This window comes from Manacus candei, unplaced genomic scaffold, assembly GCF_025592945.1.
Source record: "Manacus candei isolate 608988 ecotype Guabito, Panama unplaced genomic scaffold, ASM2559294v1 h1tg000017l, whole genome shotgun sequence".
Lineage (NCBI taxonomy): Eukaryota > Metazoa > Chordata > Aves > Passeriformes > Pipridae > Manacus > Manacus candei.
In genome coordinates this window covers 31908973-31928538 of record NW_026138065.1, presented here as the reverse complement: position 1 = coordinate 31928538, position 19566 = coordinate 31908973, and the positions used below count along the sequence as shown (strand labels likewise).

General features: G+C 48.4%; 1 protein-coding gene and 1 long non-coding RNA gene across 2 annotated transcripts in view; one reads left to right on the top strand and one right to left on the bottom strand.

The window, feature by feature from the left end:
* The window catches only part of SPRED2 (sprouty related EVH1 domain containing 2), a 60149-nt gene extending 51580 nt beyond the window's left edge, over nucleotides 1-8569 (bottom strand). Inside the window, exon 1 of the mRNA XM_051783495.1 lies at nucleotides 8394-8569. Coding sequence (XP_051639455.1) covers nucleotides 8394-8440 — 47 coding nt within the window. The 5' untranslated portion in view covers nucleotides 8441-8569. The remainder of the gene's footprint in view (nucleotides 1-8393) is intronic.
* Nucleotides 8570-9199: 630 nt separating this feature from the next.
* On the top strand, nucleotides 9200-17779 carry LOC127469341 (uncharacterized). Its single transcript, XR_007903955.1, has 5 exons — nucleotides 9200-9648; nucleotides 10371-10488; nucleotides 10696-11969; nucleotides 12757-15685; nucleotides 17194-17779. It is a non-coding gene; the product is annotated as an uncharacterized LOC127469341 (long non-coding RNA).
* The last annotated feature ends 1787 nt before the right edge of the window (nucleotides 17780-19566 follow it).

Sequence of the window (19566 nt, the reverse complement as noted above, 5' to 3'; positions counted from 1 at the left end):
CAGAGGAGGGTGAATTTCTCAGCTTGGCATGATCAGGACAGACTGCATGGGGCATCTAAGGCAAAACTGGGCATTCATCACCCCACTGAGCCGCTGGACTTCTGATCTCACACCCTCACCCACAAGGTCCAGACGACTCACGGAGAGATGCAAAGACCCAAGCATTACAGCAATCACTCAAATAAATCGAACAAAAGTAAGCAACTGCACAAAAACTAAGCTACACAGCTGAGAAACTCCAAACCTACTTTAAATTAGCTCAGGTGATACTTTCAGATCTCCACACAACTTTTAAGAACCAGACAGTTTGTAAATAATCACAACCCCAGAGCCAGATCCCCGCAGCAGCGGCTGAACGCACTCGCCAGCTCTGCTGATGCCTTCCAGCAGCTCTTTATGGCATCCCTTGGATTACTGCAAGACAAAAGAAGGAGCTCTCCGGTATTAACACCTGGATACTTTTTCTCTTCTCAGTCCTCAAGGTTTTACAAAGGCCCCAAGGACAACTGTCCCAGTGGGACCTTCCTGGCATTCCAGCCCAGAACGCCGCTCGCTTCCAAGGTACGATCCCAGCAATTCACCCGCCCCTTGCCTCGTTTTGTCCCAATTTGAGGCAAAGCACACGCTTCCCTATATGCTGCAACTTGAAGCATTAGTTAGCAACCTTCCATCAGCTCGGGGGCATACCTTTCCACTCATAAAACCAGGTAAACAGCCAGCATGCCTTCCAAGCACTTGGAAACCCGGGCGGGAGTGTTTGGACATGTCAGCGGAAGAAATGCAGTGAGCGGAGGTGAGTTGAGCTCTCTGCCTTCAGCCTGGGGGGTGAACACGATGGGTATGTTTTTGGGCAGCATCCAACTCACCATGGGGACCTGCTCAAGGTGCTACAGCTGAGGAGTCTCTACAGCGGCAGAAAAATGAGTGCTGCCAATATCTAAAGGGAGGAACACCCCCCCTAAAAACAGATATACACAAGGCTATGTGTATGTCAGCTCATGTCCCTGCCCCCAAAAAGCGCTTTCCACCACCAGCATCTGAATTAAGAAATAAATAAAAAGCATAAATGGTCTAGAGACTCAAACAGAAAAGAAGAAAAAAAAAAAACCCACGCAGATATGTTCTAGCTCAGATGCTAATTGCTGCTAGTGGCATCAACTAATCCTAAGCATGGACTTAACTCCTATAAAACCACATCATTTAAGAAATCTTGTCTTTCCGCAGGCGAGGGGAGGACCAGGAAGGAGCTGGTAGGCGAGACTGTGGTGCTGCAACAGGCTCTGGTGTTTAGGGAAGGAGCTTTGCGATTTCCCACAGCGTTTTGAAACTCTGACTGCTGTGCAAATGCCTTCAGTGTATTTCAGATACTGCGATGGAAACTAATCTTGCTCCCAACTATTCAACAAACAGGCAAGCAATGCTCAACACTTCAATGTACAGCACAGGGGGAGAAGCTGCCTAGTCCTCAGACTCACTTTTAACCGGCAAGAAAAGGAGTAATGGGACTATCCAAACAGGATGTATGTATAATGCAGTTAAAAACCCCCCAATCTAAGTGTTTCCAGATCTCCTTGGGACTGGAGTGCATGTGCAGAACACGCTCCTGTCCTTGCACGGCAGCGCAGGTCCTTACAAGCAGAGAGATGTGTTTCCCATACGCAGGATCAAAAGACGCTATCAGGTTTTACAACACATCTCCCAGCGCCATCAGCACCGGTCTGGCAGAGAGCAGCAGCAGAGGTGGAACAGCCACCAACTCAACTTTCCTATTAAAAAAGGTGGGGGGAAGTGGTTGCTCTCAACAAGACACACACACTTTTTGTTCCTAGGAAGAGATGTATGCAGGTAATAAGTTCTAACGTTACTTTTAAAAGCCCATTTAATACACATGCAAATAAAAACCATCTATTTATTGTTTAGGTAGTTCACTGAAGACTACTTCTGGCTTGCCTTTTGCCTGATTTCTGTAGTACCTTGGACAAAAAGAACTAGCTAGCAAGGAGTAAGTTCCATCATCACATCAGTCTTCAGGTCATGAAATGCTTCTCTCCTTGCCAGGCATCTCTGTCAAAGCCCAAACATTTTGGGCAACTCTGCAATTCCACTGTTTTTGAACACACCTGCAGATGGGGAAATCAACTTATGTTGTTAGAAAGCCCTGTAACCCCTCCTCCCAACGCCTGCCAGTAAGAAGTTTCCTTCCTAGCTGGAATAGCCATCAGCAATACTCAGCTGATAGACTCAAGATCTCTCCTCCGATTACGGCACACGTAGGAGTTGAGAACAAAGGAGGCGGGGAGTAGAAACACAACAAAAACCCAAAACATAGTCCTTGAAGTGTGAGTTGCAAGCAGAGAAAGTCAAAGAATAAAGTTATTCAAAGAGCAGGCCAGAGACAAAAACAGTAATTTGGGTTAAATCTCACTTAGACCTACTGCAACAGGTAGAACCTGCTGGCTGTTGGCAGAAAGGTCTCCAACAGCCTTGAAAGTAGACCTTGTAATGCTGCTTTTGGTAAAACACACCTTATTTTAAGGTGAAGCATCTACTTTTACTGCATGGGGCAGACAGTATTTCACTCCAATGGCTACATCAGGTGCATGTTATCGTGATCACCTTCTCCTGATGTGAGGAGAAAATACTGCCAGGAGGGTTTCGCTGCAGCAAGAGAAGTCCTGCTTCCAGACAAGAGTGATACAGGAGGAAATAGAAATAAAATAGGCAAGAGGCAAAAAACACCCCCCCAAGAGCTTAGGGAAAAGAAATGGAGACAGAAAATGAAATGCAGCAAAGACATCCTCTGGACTTTGAGATGATGTCCACCTGCCCACCCAACGCTTGTTTGGCATTCAGCTGGAGTAGAAAAACAAGGTAGGGAACGCTGCTATATTTTTGGGTACCAACACTGACGGTCACACCAATATGATAAACCCCCCCAAAACCAGCAGGCAGAAGTGCAGTATTTGGGCACTGCTTTGCTGTTCTTGCTGCCTCAGCAGGGCTTGCCCTTCATCCGAATTCCATCCTGCCAGCCGGCACCCTCGGCTCACCAAGTAGAGGGGGCCAAGCAGATGGTTTGCCTTGTGAGGAACTAAAGCACGAGAAACTACCTGGGCAAACCCAACTTTGCTCTGAAAAGCTGATGCAAAACCAAAGGTGAGGGTTAGATGCAGTGGGAAGGCATCAATAAGGCAGTCTGCTGCATTTCTCTGCAGCTTGAGAGGGTCAGGTTTTCAGTACTGAGCAAGCACCAGAAAAATAAATGATTAAAGGAAATTTGACAAGGAAAGGGGGTGGACGTGGGTAGAGAAACGGGAAGGAAGGAAAGCTCACAAGATCTTGGCAGAAAACCAATAGGTAAGAAAAGAAACAAAAAAAAAAAAAAGAAAAAAGAAAGCATTAGAAACCATCAGCTGAGTATACCCATGGCTAAGGTGCAAAGCAATGGTCAGTGCAAGCAAGGCTGGGAGATGCTGCCCTGCTCTGCTTGCTGCCAGGCTTGGAGCAGACCTCTCTTTCCAGTGCTGGGATTTATGTGACAACAGCTTCTTGCTTGCCTTTGGTAGCCCACAGAAATGGGGACTGCTGCGGCTTGCATCTGCTGTCAATCAACTCTGTAGTCTATTTGTGCCTTTTTTTTTAGTCAACTGACCTTTTTTAGTTTTCTTCTTTTTAAATTTCTGCACTGCTTTAGAAGTGTAAGTCCTCCAAAAATCAAACGCTCCACAATGCAAACAGGGCATGTATCAAAAACAGTCTACAGAGCTGTACTTTTAGTTTCACTGATCTCTGTGCCCTCTCCACCCCTGCACAGCTCTTGCAAAAAAGATCACCTTCTTCTGTTAAAAAAAAGGGGGCGGAAAAGAAAGAACAACAAAACCCTCACATTTTTCAATGAATTTGTTGTAGGAAGCAGTTCCTATGGCCATTCTGCTGGAGGGCAGAAAATTGAATTTATCGATTCCTCAAGCATGCCAGAGTGTGTAAGAAAGAAACAGGAGGGACTGAAACAAATAGTTGTGTCTCATTCCTGAGCTCCTATTTTCCAGCCTGGTCCAGGAAGAAGGAGGACAACTACCATCATCTCCCTGCAATTTGGTGGCCGACAGGAAACGATTTTGTGGTTTGAAACCAGCTAACAGCAAACCAAGCCCATGTTGAGAGCGAGCCTTGCCACACAGCGTACTTTTGTTTGCAGCCTCGGGATTTAATTAAACAGGCAGATAAAACCTACCTTTTAACCCACGCTCCAGGGTGTGCCCCGGTGAGATAAAAAACAGGCTGCAAAAACAGGTCAAAGAGGATCCCACTGCTGGTGCGGCATCTGCGCTGCACTCCAGCACTATCCCACCACCAGCATCCCAAAGCACTTCTGGATGAGGGGAGTCGCACCGAAAAACCTCATGTTTTGGCCCAAAGGTGGGTTGTTTAGGTTTCTTCTCTTCAATGCAGAATCGGGGTTATCCAAGGGCTGCCCAGGGCCACGGTGTGGACTAATAATGTGCTGATAAATTCAAAATCCATCTCCCTCCTGCTTGTGGCAACCCCTCTTCCCACAGGTTTCCTTTCCAGTTGTCCGACAAAATACCCTCTCCATTTATCTTCCACCTACAATTTCTTTTTAAAGCATTTCCAAGACAGAAGGAGAAAGAGTAGAAAGGGTAAATCCCTTCTTCCCTCCCCCCCCGCTTTCTTTTCATCCAACAGAGCTATTATTCCCTTATAAACAGCAACTTCTCCCAGTGACTGAACAAAGCAGCTACTTACATGTCATATTTTAAACAGGCATGTTTTCAGGCCAAGAAATAAACAGTTATATTTTGGCAATCCTTCATTTCCTGTCCTATTTGCAAGCAATAATGTCATGACACGCAGCATGTCCCATGCCTTCCTCCCTGGCTGAAGCTTGCAGCAAAATAATTTGGCTGAATGAGCTGCCTTTGATACCTACAGAAAAATCACCAGGCAAAAACACAGTGAAAAATGAAAGGGGGGGGAAAAAAAGGAAATAAATTATTTTTTTCAGCATAAAGGGCAAACTGTAACATTGATGGACTCAGTATTTAGACAAGCATCGCTGATCTCTGCTCAGGGGTGGATGGAAGTGGGGTTTTGGGACCAGCAAAAGAACAAATGAGGCTTAAGTTTAATTTTCTTTCCCTAGACTGGGAAAAACGCATCGGTGTGATCTCACACCACATTCTGCTGTCCTGGACGACACCACAGCAGCCCTACACATATCCCACTTAACCCAGCTCGTTAAAAACCTCCGGGGGACCAGTCCCACTTGCAAACACTTGGCAGGCGTGCTCTGAGCCCGCCGGAATAAATCAAGCGCGCGTTCCGAGGAGCGGGGACACTGCGGGGACACTTCGGGGACACGGGCTCAGGCAGGGCACCGCGGCTCCATCCCAGGCAGCGAGAGGCTGCGGACCAACACTTCCTCGTTCTCTGACCTTTTCCATTTAATTACTTCCTGTGACTTTCTTGGAACCGTGCATCGGAACGAGCAGGCGGCAGCCTCCGGCCATAACCCAGTCACTTTAAGGGTTCAGCTCCATCCTCCCTACGGAAAGACACCGGCAGCCCATCTGGGAGCTGGTGGGTTTGGAGAGGGTCACCGCTCGCAGTGGGCAGCTGCCCATCGTCTGGATACAGAGGCAGCACTTCCCGAAAACTCTCCCACCGTCGCAGCTTTATGCCTCCGATTTATTATCAGGCGTCCCCGCTCTCCCCCAACCCTGCGACGTGTGGAGGGGGGGAAGGAGTGGGAGCAGAAATCAAGGCTGAGATGCAGACTGAGGCGCTCGCTTTGCAATGACAAATTGACCTCTAAGTATCGATCCGAAATGGTGCAGTGGTGAAGGGACCGATGAGTTTACAGCATCCTAAGCCCCATTTTTTTTTCCTCTCCTCGGTTTTATAAATTGTCTCGAAACTCAAAATCTTATCTAGCTGTTCTCAAGAAATTATCAAAAAAAAAAAAAAGGCAAAAAAATGGAGGGAGACCTCCTTTGTTGTTTACTTGAAGAGGGTTATTTTAAAAGGCATCCTGACAGTGGTCCTTTTTTTTTTTTGTAATCTGGCTGTTAACATTTGCTCACAGTGCACTCTGTGAAACAAGAATAGCTATGCAAATTAAAGCCAGATATCTAGGGCAAATAGCACGCTATACTACCATTGTTCTGACAGCTCGAGAAAACTTATCAGGAGAGCCTGTCCTTATTTCTTTTAACACCATATATATTGGAGGAAAAAAAAAAAATCAAATCACTTCACCCACCACTGAAATGAAAAAACAACCCATGAGTCACCGGCTTCAGCGACGCTATCAATCAATGCAAGGCTGGAAGCGAGGAGCTTACAGAGGAAACCATGGCTTACCTAAAACACCTCGCTGTGCCCTGCAAGGCAAAGGCCTGGACTGAACTCTGACAAGCCCAACCATGGCCTCCAAAAGAGCCACTGGGGGTAAGGACCACGAGGCATCATTTATCCTGAAAGCCACCACATCCAAACCCCAATAAAAAGGCTATTGGTGGCCTGGGAATGGGTTGGATACCAGCTCCCCGTGGCCACCAGCACTCCCCATCTCCCAGGGATTGAAGCACAACGTTGTTGGGTTGACTGGTGACCTCACAAGAGGTGGTGTGACCCAAGAGCTTCCCTCCCCAGCTCAGGTAGGGACACACATGAAACCCATCCAGCTGAAGCCTCCACCAGCATGGCAGCGCAGTGGCACGTGGAGGAAGAATTTACTCCAAAACAAACTGCAGCCTACAATTAAGGGAAGAAAACCCCAACCAACCATCAGAGCCAAGTGCTCGCTGTTTTACACCGACACTCACCTCCACACCAAGCCCTGCAGGAAAACACATTTGGAGCAATATCTTGCCACAGGATGAAGGCTGGATGAGCATTAGATTTTGTCCACTGAATTGGGTTAGGTTTGGCCCTGTGTTCTCAAACCAAGAGACAAGGACCCACTTCCCCTCCTCTTGTCCAATTTGCAAAATTAAACAACAAAAAAAATAAACCCCAAACAAAGAACCGGCAGGTTTTTATTGGAAATGAGTTGGCCACATTTTTCCAGCCTGTTAGGTCATGGCAATCCACGCAAGAGAAACTCAGCTTTTTCTTTTTTTTGTTGCAAGAACCTTACCAACTTCAAAATAACCACAATTTCAGAAGCTACACATAAACACGTATTTATAGTATCTTCATTAAGAACTGCCAAAATAACAATCCCTCTCAGCACGTTGCAGGCAGAAGCCATTTCCTTCCCCACTCATGTTTCTCCAGCAAATCGCCCTAAAATAAGTTTACCAGGACGAAGGTGCGAGTGTGGCACATGCCACCAATTATGATATTTTCTCGGGCTCCAAACGAGCCAAAAAGTTGCACAATTTTGACGCTGCTTTATAAGCCCTGCGAGGAGTCATTTTAAAGCACGGTACATCCTATGGCGCTTGGCACCAACCCAGTCCTGCACGCCAGTGAGTCATTCCTCTTGACTGTCAAAACCCCGAAGGAGATAGCCAGGAACAGCCCTTGGGCCAGCGCGGCGTGAAAAAGCCCTTCCTGCCGTCCCCCTGCAATAGCTTTGGGTTTTATTTTTGGGGAAGAAAACATTAAAAAAAAAAAAAAAGGGAAAAGGGCACCGTCAGGCATTTTGAAAGCCTCGGCGCGGCCTCTCCTGAGGGGGGTGTTATTCGTGCGGGGGGTTTATCCGCGGGGAGGTGGCGGGAGCGGCCGTGGGTACCCGCATCCCCCCGGGGGTGCGGCGGGGGGGTGCCGGTGAATGGGGAGGCCGCCGGTGACCGGGTTTATGAATGCGGCGTCATGTGACGGCGGCGGCGGCCGCCCTCCTATTCACAAAACGGCGGCGGCCGGGGCGGGGACCCGCGACGTCGTGTGTGTGTGTCCCCCCCTCCCCGCTCCCCGCCTCAGGCTCCGCGTCCCGAACCCCCCCACACACCCCCACAGACCCGGGGGCCGCGGGGCGGGGGCGCGCAGCGCTCCCCCTTCCTCCTTTCGCCGCCGCTTCCGCCGCCCCCGCCCGGGCGCCCCGAGCCCCTCGGCCGGGGCGGGGAGCGGCGGCGCGGGGCCCCCTCCCCGCGGAGCCCCCGGAACCCCGCGCCGCCCTCCCGGGGGTTTTTTATGAATGAAAGGGCCGTATGCAAATGAGCGCGGCCCGGGGGGGAGCGCGAAATGGCGGATGCGCGGGCGGGCGGCGCGCACACGTACGCGCGTGCCCGCCGTCCCTCTGTCCGCCCGCTCCCGGTCCGTCTGTCCGAGGGGAGCGAGCGACCCCCGCACCGCTTCGCGCCGGGGGCAACAAAGGGTGCCCCCCCCACCCCGGCCCCCCTCCGCCCGCCCGCGGCCCCGCTCACTCGTCAGGGTAGGCTTCCTCGGTCATCTTCTCCCCGTCTAGGCTCATCCCTCGCCGCGGGCGGCCGGGCTGCGCCTCCGCATCTTCCCCGGCGCTTCACATGGCGAGGGAGGCCGCGCCGCGGCGGGCCGGGGCTGGCGGCCGCGCCGGGCCCGACGGCGCGGGAGCGCGGGCGGCGGCGGGGGGTGGGGGGGGAGGAGGAGGAGGAGGAGAAGGGAAAGGGAGGGGGGGGCTACGGCCGCGCTCGTCGCCGGGCGGCGGCGGCCGGGGGCGGAGGAGGAGGAGGAGGAGGCGAGGCGGCGGTCAGCGCGCCGCGGGGGCGCGGCGGGGCGCGGCGGCGGCGGCGGCGGCGCGGGGTCCGGGCCCGGGGGAGCGGCGCAGCGCCCGGGGGCAGGCGGCGGCGCCGGGCCAGCCCCATGGCCGCGCTCACGCCATGGCGGGGCGCCGCGGGGGGCGGCGGAGCCGGGAAGGGAGGGAAGGAAAGGAGCGGGGAGCCCCGGCAGGAAGCGGCGGCGGCGCTGCCGCGGCCGCCGGGAGCGGGGCAGGGCAGCGCCGGACCCGGGAGGGAGGGGACGGAGCCGCAGCGGCGGCGGCGGTGGAAGGAGGAGACGCGGGCGGCGATGGCGCCGCCCCGGCCCGGCCCCCCGAGCCCCCGCGGCGCAGCGCAGCGCCCCGGGTGCGGTCCCGCCGCGCTCGCCCCCGCCCGCCGGCGCCGCCCCCCGCGCCCGCCGCAGCCCCCGCGCCCCGCCCGCCACCAGCGCCTCCCGCGGCCAGGCCCGGGTGGGGTGGGATGGGATGGGACGGGATCGGCCCACCCGGCTGCGAGTCTGTCCGACCCCCGCTCGGCTCGCCCGGTTCAGCCTCCCCCGGCCCCGCTCAGCCCTGCGCAGCCTGACCCAGCGAGTCCTGGCGCAGCACTCCCAGGCGGCGCTCAGGATCACGGAATCACAGAATCAATTAGGTTGGAGAAGACCTCTGAGGTCACCGAGTCCAACCTTTGGCCGAACACCGCTATGTCAACTAGACCATGGCACTGAGTGACATGTCCAGTCTTTTCTTAAACACCTTCGGGGACAGTTAGTACACCACTTCCCTGGGCAGCCCATTCCAGTGTCTAATCACCCCTTCTGTGAAGAAATTCCCCCTGATGTCCAGCCTAAACCTCCTGGGTGCAGCTTAAGACTATGTCCTCTTGTCCTGTCACTGATTACCTGGGAGAAGAGGCTGATCCCCACCTGGCTACAACCTCCTTTCAGGTAGTTGTAAAGAATGATAAGGTCACCACTGAGCCTCCTTTCCTCCAGGCTAAACACCCTCAGCTGCCTCAGCTACTCCTCACAGGACTTGTGCTCCATTCCCTTCACCAGCTTTGTTGCCCTTCTCTGGACAACTTGGCTCACCTCAGCCTGACCTCTCCAGCCCAGCTGGGTTTGGTTCAGTTTGACCCAGGGGAGCCTGGACTGGCACAGCTCCTTGTCATGGCTGATGAGACCCATAGGAAGAATTTCCATACCACGACGCCATGTGTCCAGTGGGGGATCTGGCAGCCAGTTGGTAAAAGAAGAGCCCGGGGAGCCAGTGTTGGCCCCACAGCAGCGTGTCCTGAGGTGATGGGGCTCCTCAGCCCATACATCTGGTTTCTCATCACCCTTGTGTTCTTCCCACTGCACCTTCCCCTCGTGAGAGCTCAAATCGACATGTAGCCATGTTCAGCATTGCTATGGGGTCTGTGCTGGCATTCTGGTAGCATCGTGCAGCTTGTTTTGTAGGCCAGTTTAAATGTTTTTTTGCTGCAGTGAACAGTGCCATAACTGTAAACACTCTCTCAAACTGTGTCTATAGCTACACCTTGACGTCTGCCCTCAGGACTTGTTTGGTCCACAGAGGAGGGGGTAACAGGAGCTCACTATTGAAAAGAAAGTTTGGCCCATGAATCTGAGTAACCAGCAGTGAGTTTTGGTTTTGCTTTCTTCACCAGGTGCTCTGTGATCAGGCAATCCTGGGAGAAGAAATGTGTCTGTCCCATCCAAGCTCATCACCTTGACCTTCCAGCTTCCATAGGCCCCTCCCATTGAAGCATCCCTTTCCCATTGCAGGTAGGGAGATGTGCCTTCTCTGCTCTCATTGCATAGGGATATTCAGTCTCAATGTGGCTGCAATTCCTGAGGGAGCCACTTGCTCATTTGTCTTTCGAGTCTAGTCTGTGGGATTTAGTCTTCAAGGGACCTTCAAGTTTTGGTGTGGAAATTGCGTTTCTGCTCCATTGGGTTTCAGTTTCTAAGTTCTGCTAATTTTCTTTTCAGGAACAGAAATGGACACTTGGAGAAAAATCTGTGGACTGCTAGTAATGCGATGAAGGCAAGAGCTGATGAAAGCTTTGAGGTCTTCCTTCTGGGCAGTCACTCCCAGGGAGAAGCAGCATATCCTTTGGAGGTGGTACCAGAATCCACTGCTTTGGGGGCATTACAATGTTATAGTGATGCTCCTGCCACTGCCAGAGGTTTGGCCATAACACCAGACAATATATGAGAGTGCAAGCCTTCTTTCCAACCCTTGGCAGCCCATGGCATGCTCTTTTGGGTGGAAATGCTGCCTATATCCCCACCCCCTTCCCACCCATTCATTCCTCTGCAAAGCATAGTTTGTCACCCCCTCGGCTGTGCTGATGCACCCCCCAAGCTGAGGAGTGACACTGCTGGATCTGCTGAATGGTCCCAGCTAATAATACCCCCCAATACCTCTTTATTTTGGAAAGTTATTCAAGGATCCAACTTGCAGAATGGCATGATAAACATCTTGGCAAAGCTGAGTTGGCAGCAAAAAGAAGTGTCAGGGCAGGAGTAAATGGTTAGGGGCAAGGAAATGGCAGGAACGTCTTCAGCTGCTGTACAATAAAAGACCAGAAGTAATGATTTGACACATTTCTACCCATCCTGTGTCTTTTTTTTTTTTTTTCCAAATGATGTTGTGATCACACAGACCTCTAACATCCTCAAAACCTTTCATGCCAAAAATTTCCGTGGTCAGCAGGAACATCAATGCACCTGAAGTGGGGAACGTGGCATTTAGCAATTGGTTACTACAGAAGCAGAATAAGGGCAGAGTTATGGCCATATGAAAAACCCAGGGCACAGTCTTGTAATTAAAAGGCCATCATAATGCATGTACCACTGAGGAGGACTGGGTATTAATCACTGTCTGATTAATACTTGAGAGCTTGTCTGTGTGATCTGGATGTATTTTTATGTGCTCGCGTTGTGCATGCACGTATTTGGCCCAGTGGTGAGAAGCAAATGTGTCTGAGGCTTGGAAGCTGAAGTTTCACTTGATCTGGCTTCTTGAGTCATTTCCTGTGGATTTGCAAGATCTCATATTTGATCTCTGCTTTCACTGTCCTACTAATTTAGAAGCTGCTGAGCGATGTATTCTCTGAATGATTTCTCTCCCTCCTGGTATTACTTTCATGCCGATAGATACTCAATTTTATTTCTCTGATATTCAGGTTACTGTGCCGGTTCTTGCGGGTGGTGCATTCGAGATGACTGACTTTTCTGAATGAAAAGGCTCCCTCTCAGAGGTGTGATTTCTGTTTGTGCCTTGTGTTGTTTGTATACAGAGTTTCTGCTCAGACACAGAATAGTGCTTCCCTGTGATGTGTTCATTACAGTACCTAGAATTAATTAGCTATGGGTGGCAGAGCTTCAAGGCAGCAGCTCCTGCATACTAACGATTTGCATGCTGTGACTGTCCTGTGTTTTGTATTCAAAAGAAACATTTATTTTGCAAAGTAATGCTTTAGCTGTTGCAGAGAATCTGGCATATGGACCTCGTTTCTGCTTGGATTGGAATGGACTTCCCTGAGTGCTGTTACACCTTTAGCTACCACTTATTTAGGGTGAGAAGTAACTGGAATTTGAAGTGGCAAACTTCAGGATGGCATTTGCTGCAGGCTTGCAACGTAACCTCCTACCTTCACTTACTCTTGCTTGTGAAACCTTTGAGCTGAAGTCTTCCACACTGTTGATTTAGGAACCTAAATATGAATGTTGGTACCCTGTTGACTGTGCTGAATTCAATGATTTTTCCACTGACTCACTCGGTGACTTTGAATGAGTGAGGAGTGGAAGTCAGCAGTCCTGAATCATGCCATCCTCCAGACAATTACCCCCCTCACCGATAATTCTTTCGAGCAGCAATCATATTTTAAAAGCAATGATTACATCTGTGTTTTCCCCCATTATAATCACTCAGAATTTAAGAGCCACAGAAACAATCTGCAACATTTGCAGTCAGCTTGAAATCTTTCAGTTGACACTTTTTGGGAGGTCAGAGACTGTGAAAATACTAAGGGTTCTTTTCAGCAGGAGTGGGATTTCAGCATGCCTTTGGAGAATTGGTTTGGAGAATTGTCAGGATCATTTCAGGCACCTGCCAGGGGAAGAGAAGGTGGAGAACTCCTTGCAGTCTTCCCAGGATGTCGTTTTGGAGGGTGGTAAGATCAGAGCAGGAAAGCAGAAAGGACCCTCACTGCCAGATGAACTGATTTGCTCAAGAACTGACTATGCCACTGTTTTCTAGTTTTTATTTCTTTGTAACTCTGTGTTTTACTAGCGCTGAAAGTGGCAACAAATCTTAGGAGATCTCTTGTGCTGTTGCCTGTGTGATTTTTCAGGACACCAAGGGATCAACCTGGGCAACAGCAATGACTGTGCTGGTGTCTGGGAAGGCATTGACCAGTGCATGCAGTCAGCCATGAGTCACTTGTGTGGGACAAATCTGCTGTCATTTGTAGCTGATTTCACGAAACCATGCGCTCTCCTTCACCCTCTCCCAAAATACAAACAAGGTTTATTGAAATGAGGAGACTGTGAGGAAAAGGGGTCTTTTCAAAACCCTTGCTTTCTAACTGGGCACTCTGTTGCCCTCGTAATATTCAGCAGTATGTGATTTATAGCTCCCCTGACACGATGGTTTGGTGTTTCCTTTGTGTGCATAACTTCCTTTTGATATAAAGGGATGATAACAAACCTAAACTGTAATCTCACTAGCACATGACACGTTGTCTTTGTGGTGCAGATGGCAGGAAAATGCTCTGATCTTGAGTTCAGCACTTCAGCCTTCCCACCCCCACCCCAAATTCCACCCTGGTAACAGGGTGGTCATTAGCAAGTTTAGTGAGACAGCAGTGTTGGTGGGGGCGATTCCTTCAGATGCAGTGATGCAGGATGATGTTTTTGGGAGTCCCACTGGAGTTGAGTCCCTGGTATGGACTCAGCAAGAGATGGGTGCACAGCTGCTTCTTTATCTTCTTCTTACCTTTTTGTGCTGAATGACTAGAAGGAAAAACTGCTACAAAACCTTCACTTACCACTGTCAGTCCCCCAGCAGAGCTTTCCTTCTGTGCATTCCCAACTCAGCGTGCCCTGGCCCATCAAATCAAAAAAATAATGTGCACGAACTCTGCAACTGTCACAGCAACCTCAGGATTAGTCCTAAAGCTGGGTTGCTTTTGGCATGAGGGAAGGGCTGCTCTTCTCTCGAGATGCCTTTCCACCCTTGAGAGGTTTCTGCATTTTTGATACAGCTGCTTCCAGAGCCTCATGGGAGCTGAACAAACAGATGTCAAATACTCTGTTCTTACTTCAGGGAACACAAAAGTGGATGGGTCTGGGATAAACACTGGAGCTGTGCACACCTTTTCCTGCCCTCCTCGGGGATTATTTGAATTAGGCTTGAACCCTTAAGTGTATTTCAAAAAGTTGCCTTCTGATGGCCAAAATTCACTTGGGTGTTCCTCCCTGTCTTGCACAGCTATTGGGAGACCAACCATTCTGAAGACTCATGTCCCCTTTTATTGCAAAACTCTTTGATTGGCCTCAGCAGGTGACACAACGAACAGTTGACTACTTACTTTAGCAAAACCAGTTTTCATGGCTTGACCTCCTTTTCTGACCCAGTGTCTTGCTGTGAGTAGAGGGTCCTATTCAGTGTCTGAGCAGTTGTAATTGCAGGATTACCCAGTCCAGGCCCAGACGTGGTAGAAACCCCCCCATAGGCATTGATCAGGAAAGGCTTCTGGAGTTAAATTAAGCTTTTGAAATATGGAAATGAGGACATGGCTTAGTCAGGCGTTCAGTGGCATATGATACACAGGGGAAATGAGTTATATGCACCCTATTTGTGTCCCTCTGAACCCAGCCCTCAGCTTCAGGGCTGCTCGGTGACATGACCCATGCAGAACTTTAAAGATGCTTGACAATGTTTGATTTCAAAGGGTGCCAGTCCACCCTCTTCTCCAGGCAGATATTTTTCCTTGTGTCAACATCCTCATAACAACTCCAGCTAGGCAAATATAGCACATGGCTTATGAGTGTCCTGGAAGGACTCAGAGGTGGAGAGTTAGAGCTAAAGAAGGTTCATGGTTAACCCCATGCACCACTGAATAGCTTTTCCAGGGATAAATCACAGCACATGATGAAGAAGCTGGGAGGAGAGTTTAATGGTCCTGCAGAGAGCACCACCTTAGACAGCCATCCCTCAAGATATTCCCAAGGATTCTCATGGAAAATAATCCTACGCTCCTTTTATGTCCTTGTAATCACACAAATATTATGCTTCCCTGCCCAGTTCTAAGGAGAAAGGTAATTAGTCACTCCACACAAACCTTTTGGGACTATGCATATACTCCAGTATGGAATACAGCTCTGTCTAGAAGGGAATAAAAATGCACAACTCTGCTCTGTGTGTGGTTATTAACAGAAGCTGCCATTCGCAGGAACTGGGTGCAAGGCCTTCCACGTGCTCCCTGCCAGCTGCATCTCCAGCAGCATTGGCTGCCAGGCTTAACAAAGCCCAGAAATGGAAGCCCAGGTTATGAGAGCTTCACACCTGTAATGCCAAAAGCACAGGCTGGACTCCTGCTCACAAAACTCCCTTGTTTTAGATAGCAGGCTCTCCAGTTTCTTAGAGGAAAAAAAAAAAAAAAGAAGAAAGGCTGGTTATTGCTGGGTGTGTGTTCTGACCTTAAAAGCTGAAAGTAAAAACTCTTCCAGATATGGGGTGTGCTGAAGTGGCAGCTGAAGGGCTTTTTTTGTTCGTTCTACAGTTAATACCATCGTGCTAAAATTGCACAGGGAGGAGTGGGGGTTAATTTAAGATTTAGTGTGACCAAAAAGAATTATTTAAAAAACAACAAATGGACGACATTCTGAAAAATAAGCTTGATTTCCATAGTCAGGAGTACTTGACTTAAGTTGCAGGGACTGTGAAGGAAGCCTCCTGGATCCATGGCAGGTAAACATTTGCTTTTGATTCTGTTTTTCTCTTCAAGTGTAGAAACCCCAGCATTTACACTTAAATGGATGTGCTGTAAGCTATGTTTAGGAAGAGAATTTCATCCCCTCCTGCACGTACTTTTAACACATGATAATTATTTGACTGCAGCTTTACAAAGTATGGCTGGAGGGATGGTTTGTAAGGGAGGAGTTACATGGCACTGATAACTGCCTGACTCAGCCCCACTGAAGGCAGTGGCAGCAGGATCAGGCCATCCAGAAGAGATATTTTATTTTAAATGTCAATTATGTACCTTCAGTGGCTTATGGTAAATTCCTGCCTCCTGATTTCACGCGTTGGAGAACACGTGTGTGCTGGAGTGATGAATGTCTTCAGGGTCACGTGTTCAATGTGGACAGGAATCTCTGCATTTTATAACCTTTTTTTTTTTTAAAAAAAAAAACAAACCAGGGAGCCAGAGAGCTTATGAAGATGATGTTTTGGTGACTGATACCATTGGTTTTATCTTCATCAAACATATCACAGAGTCTGTGCTCTTCCTTTATTTTTTGCTTTCTGCTTCTTCTCTCCCACCTGATCTGTTCCTTCTATACAACAGGAGCTATAGTCCAAGATTCATCAAGGGGGGAAAAAATTGCCCTAACCACATGTCCAGATGCATTACCTTGCATATAACTGGTTCTGCTTGTGCCGAAGCCATTGCCACATTACCAGTATTTAATTTATTATTGCACAAAATGCTCTGGATAGCTGTGACATTAAAAAACTTTTCATAAATTGGTTCCTGCTCAGCTCTGAAGAGATTTGGGTCTTTTCTTTGATGTTTCTCGGTCTAAGAAAGTGAAAGCTCTCCTACAAGACTTGATCAAAGTCCTGTGAGATGGCAGTCTGAATTTTGGCCCTTCCTCTCTTGGAGGAAAGCAAACCAGGACAAGTCTTTGTCTTCTTGAAAGAAACATGGATAACTGTCTTCTTTAAAATCCTGTGAGGATGGAAAGCAGAGGTTATTTTCACTTTCCTGTAGAAAGGTCAACTCTATCCCCTCTGCAGATGGACTCAACCTCCCCAAGTAACAGGATGAGCAAGGCACCTTTTGAGAAGGGTCACCAGAGCCTGTTGCTTTGTGCTTTCTGAAGAATGCTGGCAGTGGAAAGGGCTTCATGTCACTACCATACAGCTGTCACCAAAATCACAGCCAGAGGTTTATTTGATCATAAAATCTGCTACAGCAGGAAGCAGTGGAAGCTCTGCAGTGACTTTGCTGCACACAACTGCCCCAAAAGGGGCTTTGACCTTTACACAATGGCACTTTGTTATATAGAATTTTCTTATGTTAGTTTTCCAAGTATTGAGGGGAAGAGGATCACTGAGAAACAGGAGATCTTGAAAAAAAAATTTAAAAATGTAATAAATCATATATTGTGACTTTTGATATAGTTAGTACATCCATGTAATAACGTCTGGTATGACTAGTCTTCATTCGTGTCCTTCACAATCATTTGTAGGGGTGAAGAGTGTTGCTCTTCCATTACAGCAGAAGAAATCACAGCCTGAGGAGATACCCAGGTGTCAGGGAGAGGACTTGAACTCATGAGCATTTGGGAGTCATCTAGGCCAGGAAAGCAACATCTACTCAAGTTTAATTCCCTGTGCTTTTTTATGTGTGTCTAGTTGCTTGGCTGTTAGTGGTATTTAAATCCCCTGAGCCCCTCCGTTCCCTTGTAATTTACTATCAGAAAGGACAGAAATAAATTCTAACATGTTTGTGAGACATATCAGAATTACTTCAAACTTAGGAGAATTTTGGAGTAAACTTAAATGCTTCAAAGCCTAAATATCACACTGCTCATTATATTCTTATTAGTTTAAATCATCATGGATAAAAATGAAATGCTGCTGTGAAAACTGCCCCATCAAACTGAACGTGGTTGTAGCTGTTTGCCTGGTGTGGCCTGAGTAAAAGTGCTCTACTGTGCATTTCTACTTTAGAAAAATTCTTTATGCCCTGATTTCCAAGTTCGAAAATAACTCTCTACAGATGAAACACATTTTTCACCCTTCAAAGAAGTGTTTTCACCTACAAATACTCCTTGCTGCCTAAACAAGAACCCTTTCCTTTACACTTGTGCCAACATGTAACTTGGATAAAGAATTAAACTTAGATTCTTAGTTATAATACTTCCCCTGACTTTTTTTTTTTTTTTAAATAATGACTGTAAGACCTGTGCCTTCTTCTTTCTGAATTTTAATCTTTCTAGTGAAGGTGTGTTTGAAGAAGGCACACCCTTCAGAAAATGTTTTGTGGTATCGTATTTGTGCCTTTAGTGTTGAGGACGAGCTTGCCTTTTCAATATTAAATGCACTTTTCAGGGTCTTACATCACAGAGGCCTAAATTAAAACATGCTTACCATAAAGGGGTGCAGCATATGCATTCATTCTGGAAATTGCACTGTGACATGAAAGATATCCAAGCACTGCATGTAATTTTGAAGATGAGCAAGGCTTGGCCTTTCAGATGTCCCACGCGAGGGAAGCACCCACATCCCGCAAAATTGTAAGCTTCTGAATCATGGAAGTCGGATCATAAAGCCTCTAATTCCCACTGGTTTGAAGATGTGTGGGACTGTGAAAATTAAGCCCAGTGCTGGGTCGGGGGTGGATGTGAGCCTGTGCAGGAACCCCTGTGACCTGGCACCCAGCATGACCCAGGGAGCTGCAGAGCTCATGGATGGGGTAGCTCTCACTTTCTGCCTCCCAGCTCCTCCTCCACGTGGTTTTAAGGCTCCGGGGTCAGGATCTGGTTGCTCACCACGGTGTGAAAATTTTGCTTAGTGGCTTGCAGGCTGAGAAGGGCTGGTCATGCCCTGTGTAAAGAATTATTTGTTTAGCTGTAAGTGCCTTTCTCTTAATTAAGCCTGACAAAGAAAATGTTTCCCCTCTGGTATGGTGGTATAGACGAGGAGTAAGACCACTGGCACCCTTATTTTGGATATATATACCATGGTGAGACCAGCAGCTGGCCTTGAACATACCGTGAAGGTATGCAGCTATGGGTGCACCTTGCTGCAGGCTGTGCACCCCTGCAGATCTAGAGACCTTCTTTCTGGGTTCATATGGCATTAATGCAAAGTTCATTCTCCACATCCATGTCTCCCAGGGGCCAAACTGTAGCTTCCAAGAGCCATCAGCTCCATGAGCCTGTGGGTATACAGAGGGAACTCCCAAACTCCAACCAGAGTGAGCCTTCCTGCCTCTGTTCAATGTCAATTTTTACTCATAACTGTTGCAGGGACAAATTTTGAAATCCATTCCAAGTGTTGGATATTGGCAATCCCTCTCCTAAAGTGCCATGGTTGGAGAGTATCCTGGGCTAACTTTGGAGGCTCTAGACTCTCCTGTTTCTAGATATTGCAGTAAATGTTGTTATTTAGCCTCCTGTGATGTTACTGGGCTCTACACAAATGTCCTAGTCAAGCTCACAAGGAAGAGGAAATATGGGAATATTTGCCACCAGAAGACACTGCCTCCCTTGACATTTTTGTCTGCAAAACAATGACTTATAGAGAGTTTTAAACTGGAAGGTGTTGTTGACTGTTTTCTTTTTAATTTTTTGATTTTTGTTTCCTGTAGGAGACCCTCTGAATTCCTTAATGTTGTCATTGAGTCCTAGGGATTTCCCTCCCTCTCCTCTTCCAGTTGTGCCAGCTACATCTCCCAAGTTGCCTGCAATGCGAAATTGCTGAGGGAAGACATTTCTGTTTAAACTGAAAGCCATGAATACAAGAGCTGCTCCTCCCAAAGGAAATGTTGTTGTTCTTTTTACTTCCATGTCCTCAAATAAGTCATAATCTTTGCTCTGTACCCTGGTATTTCCACT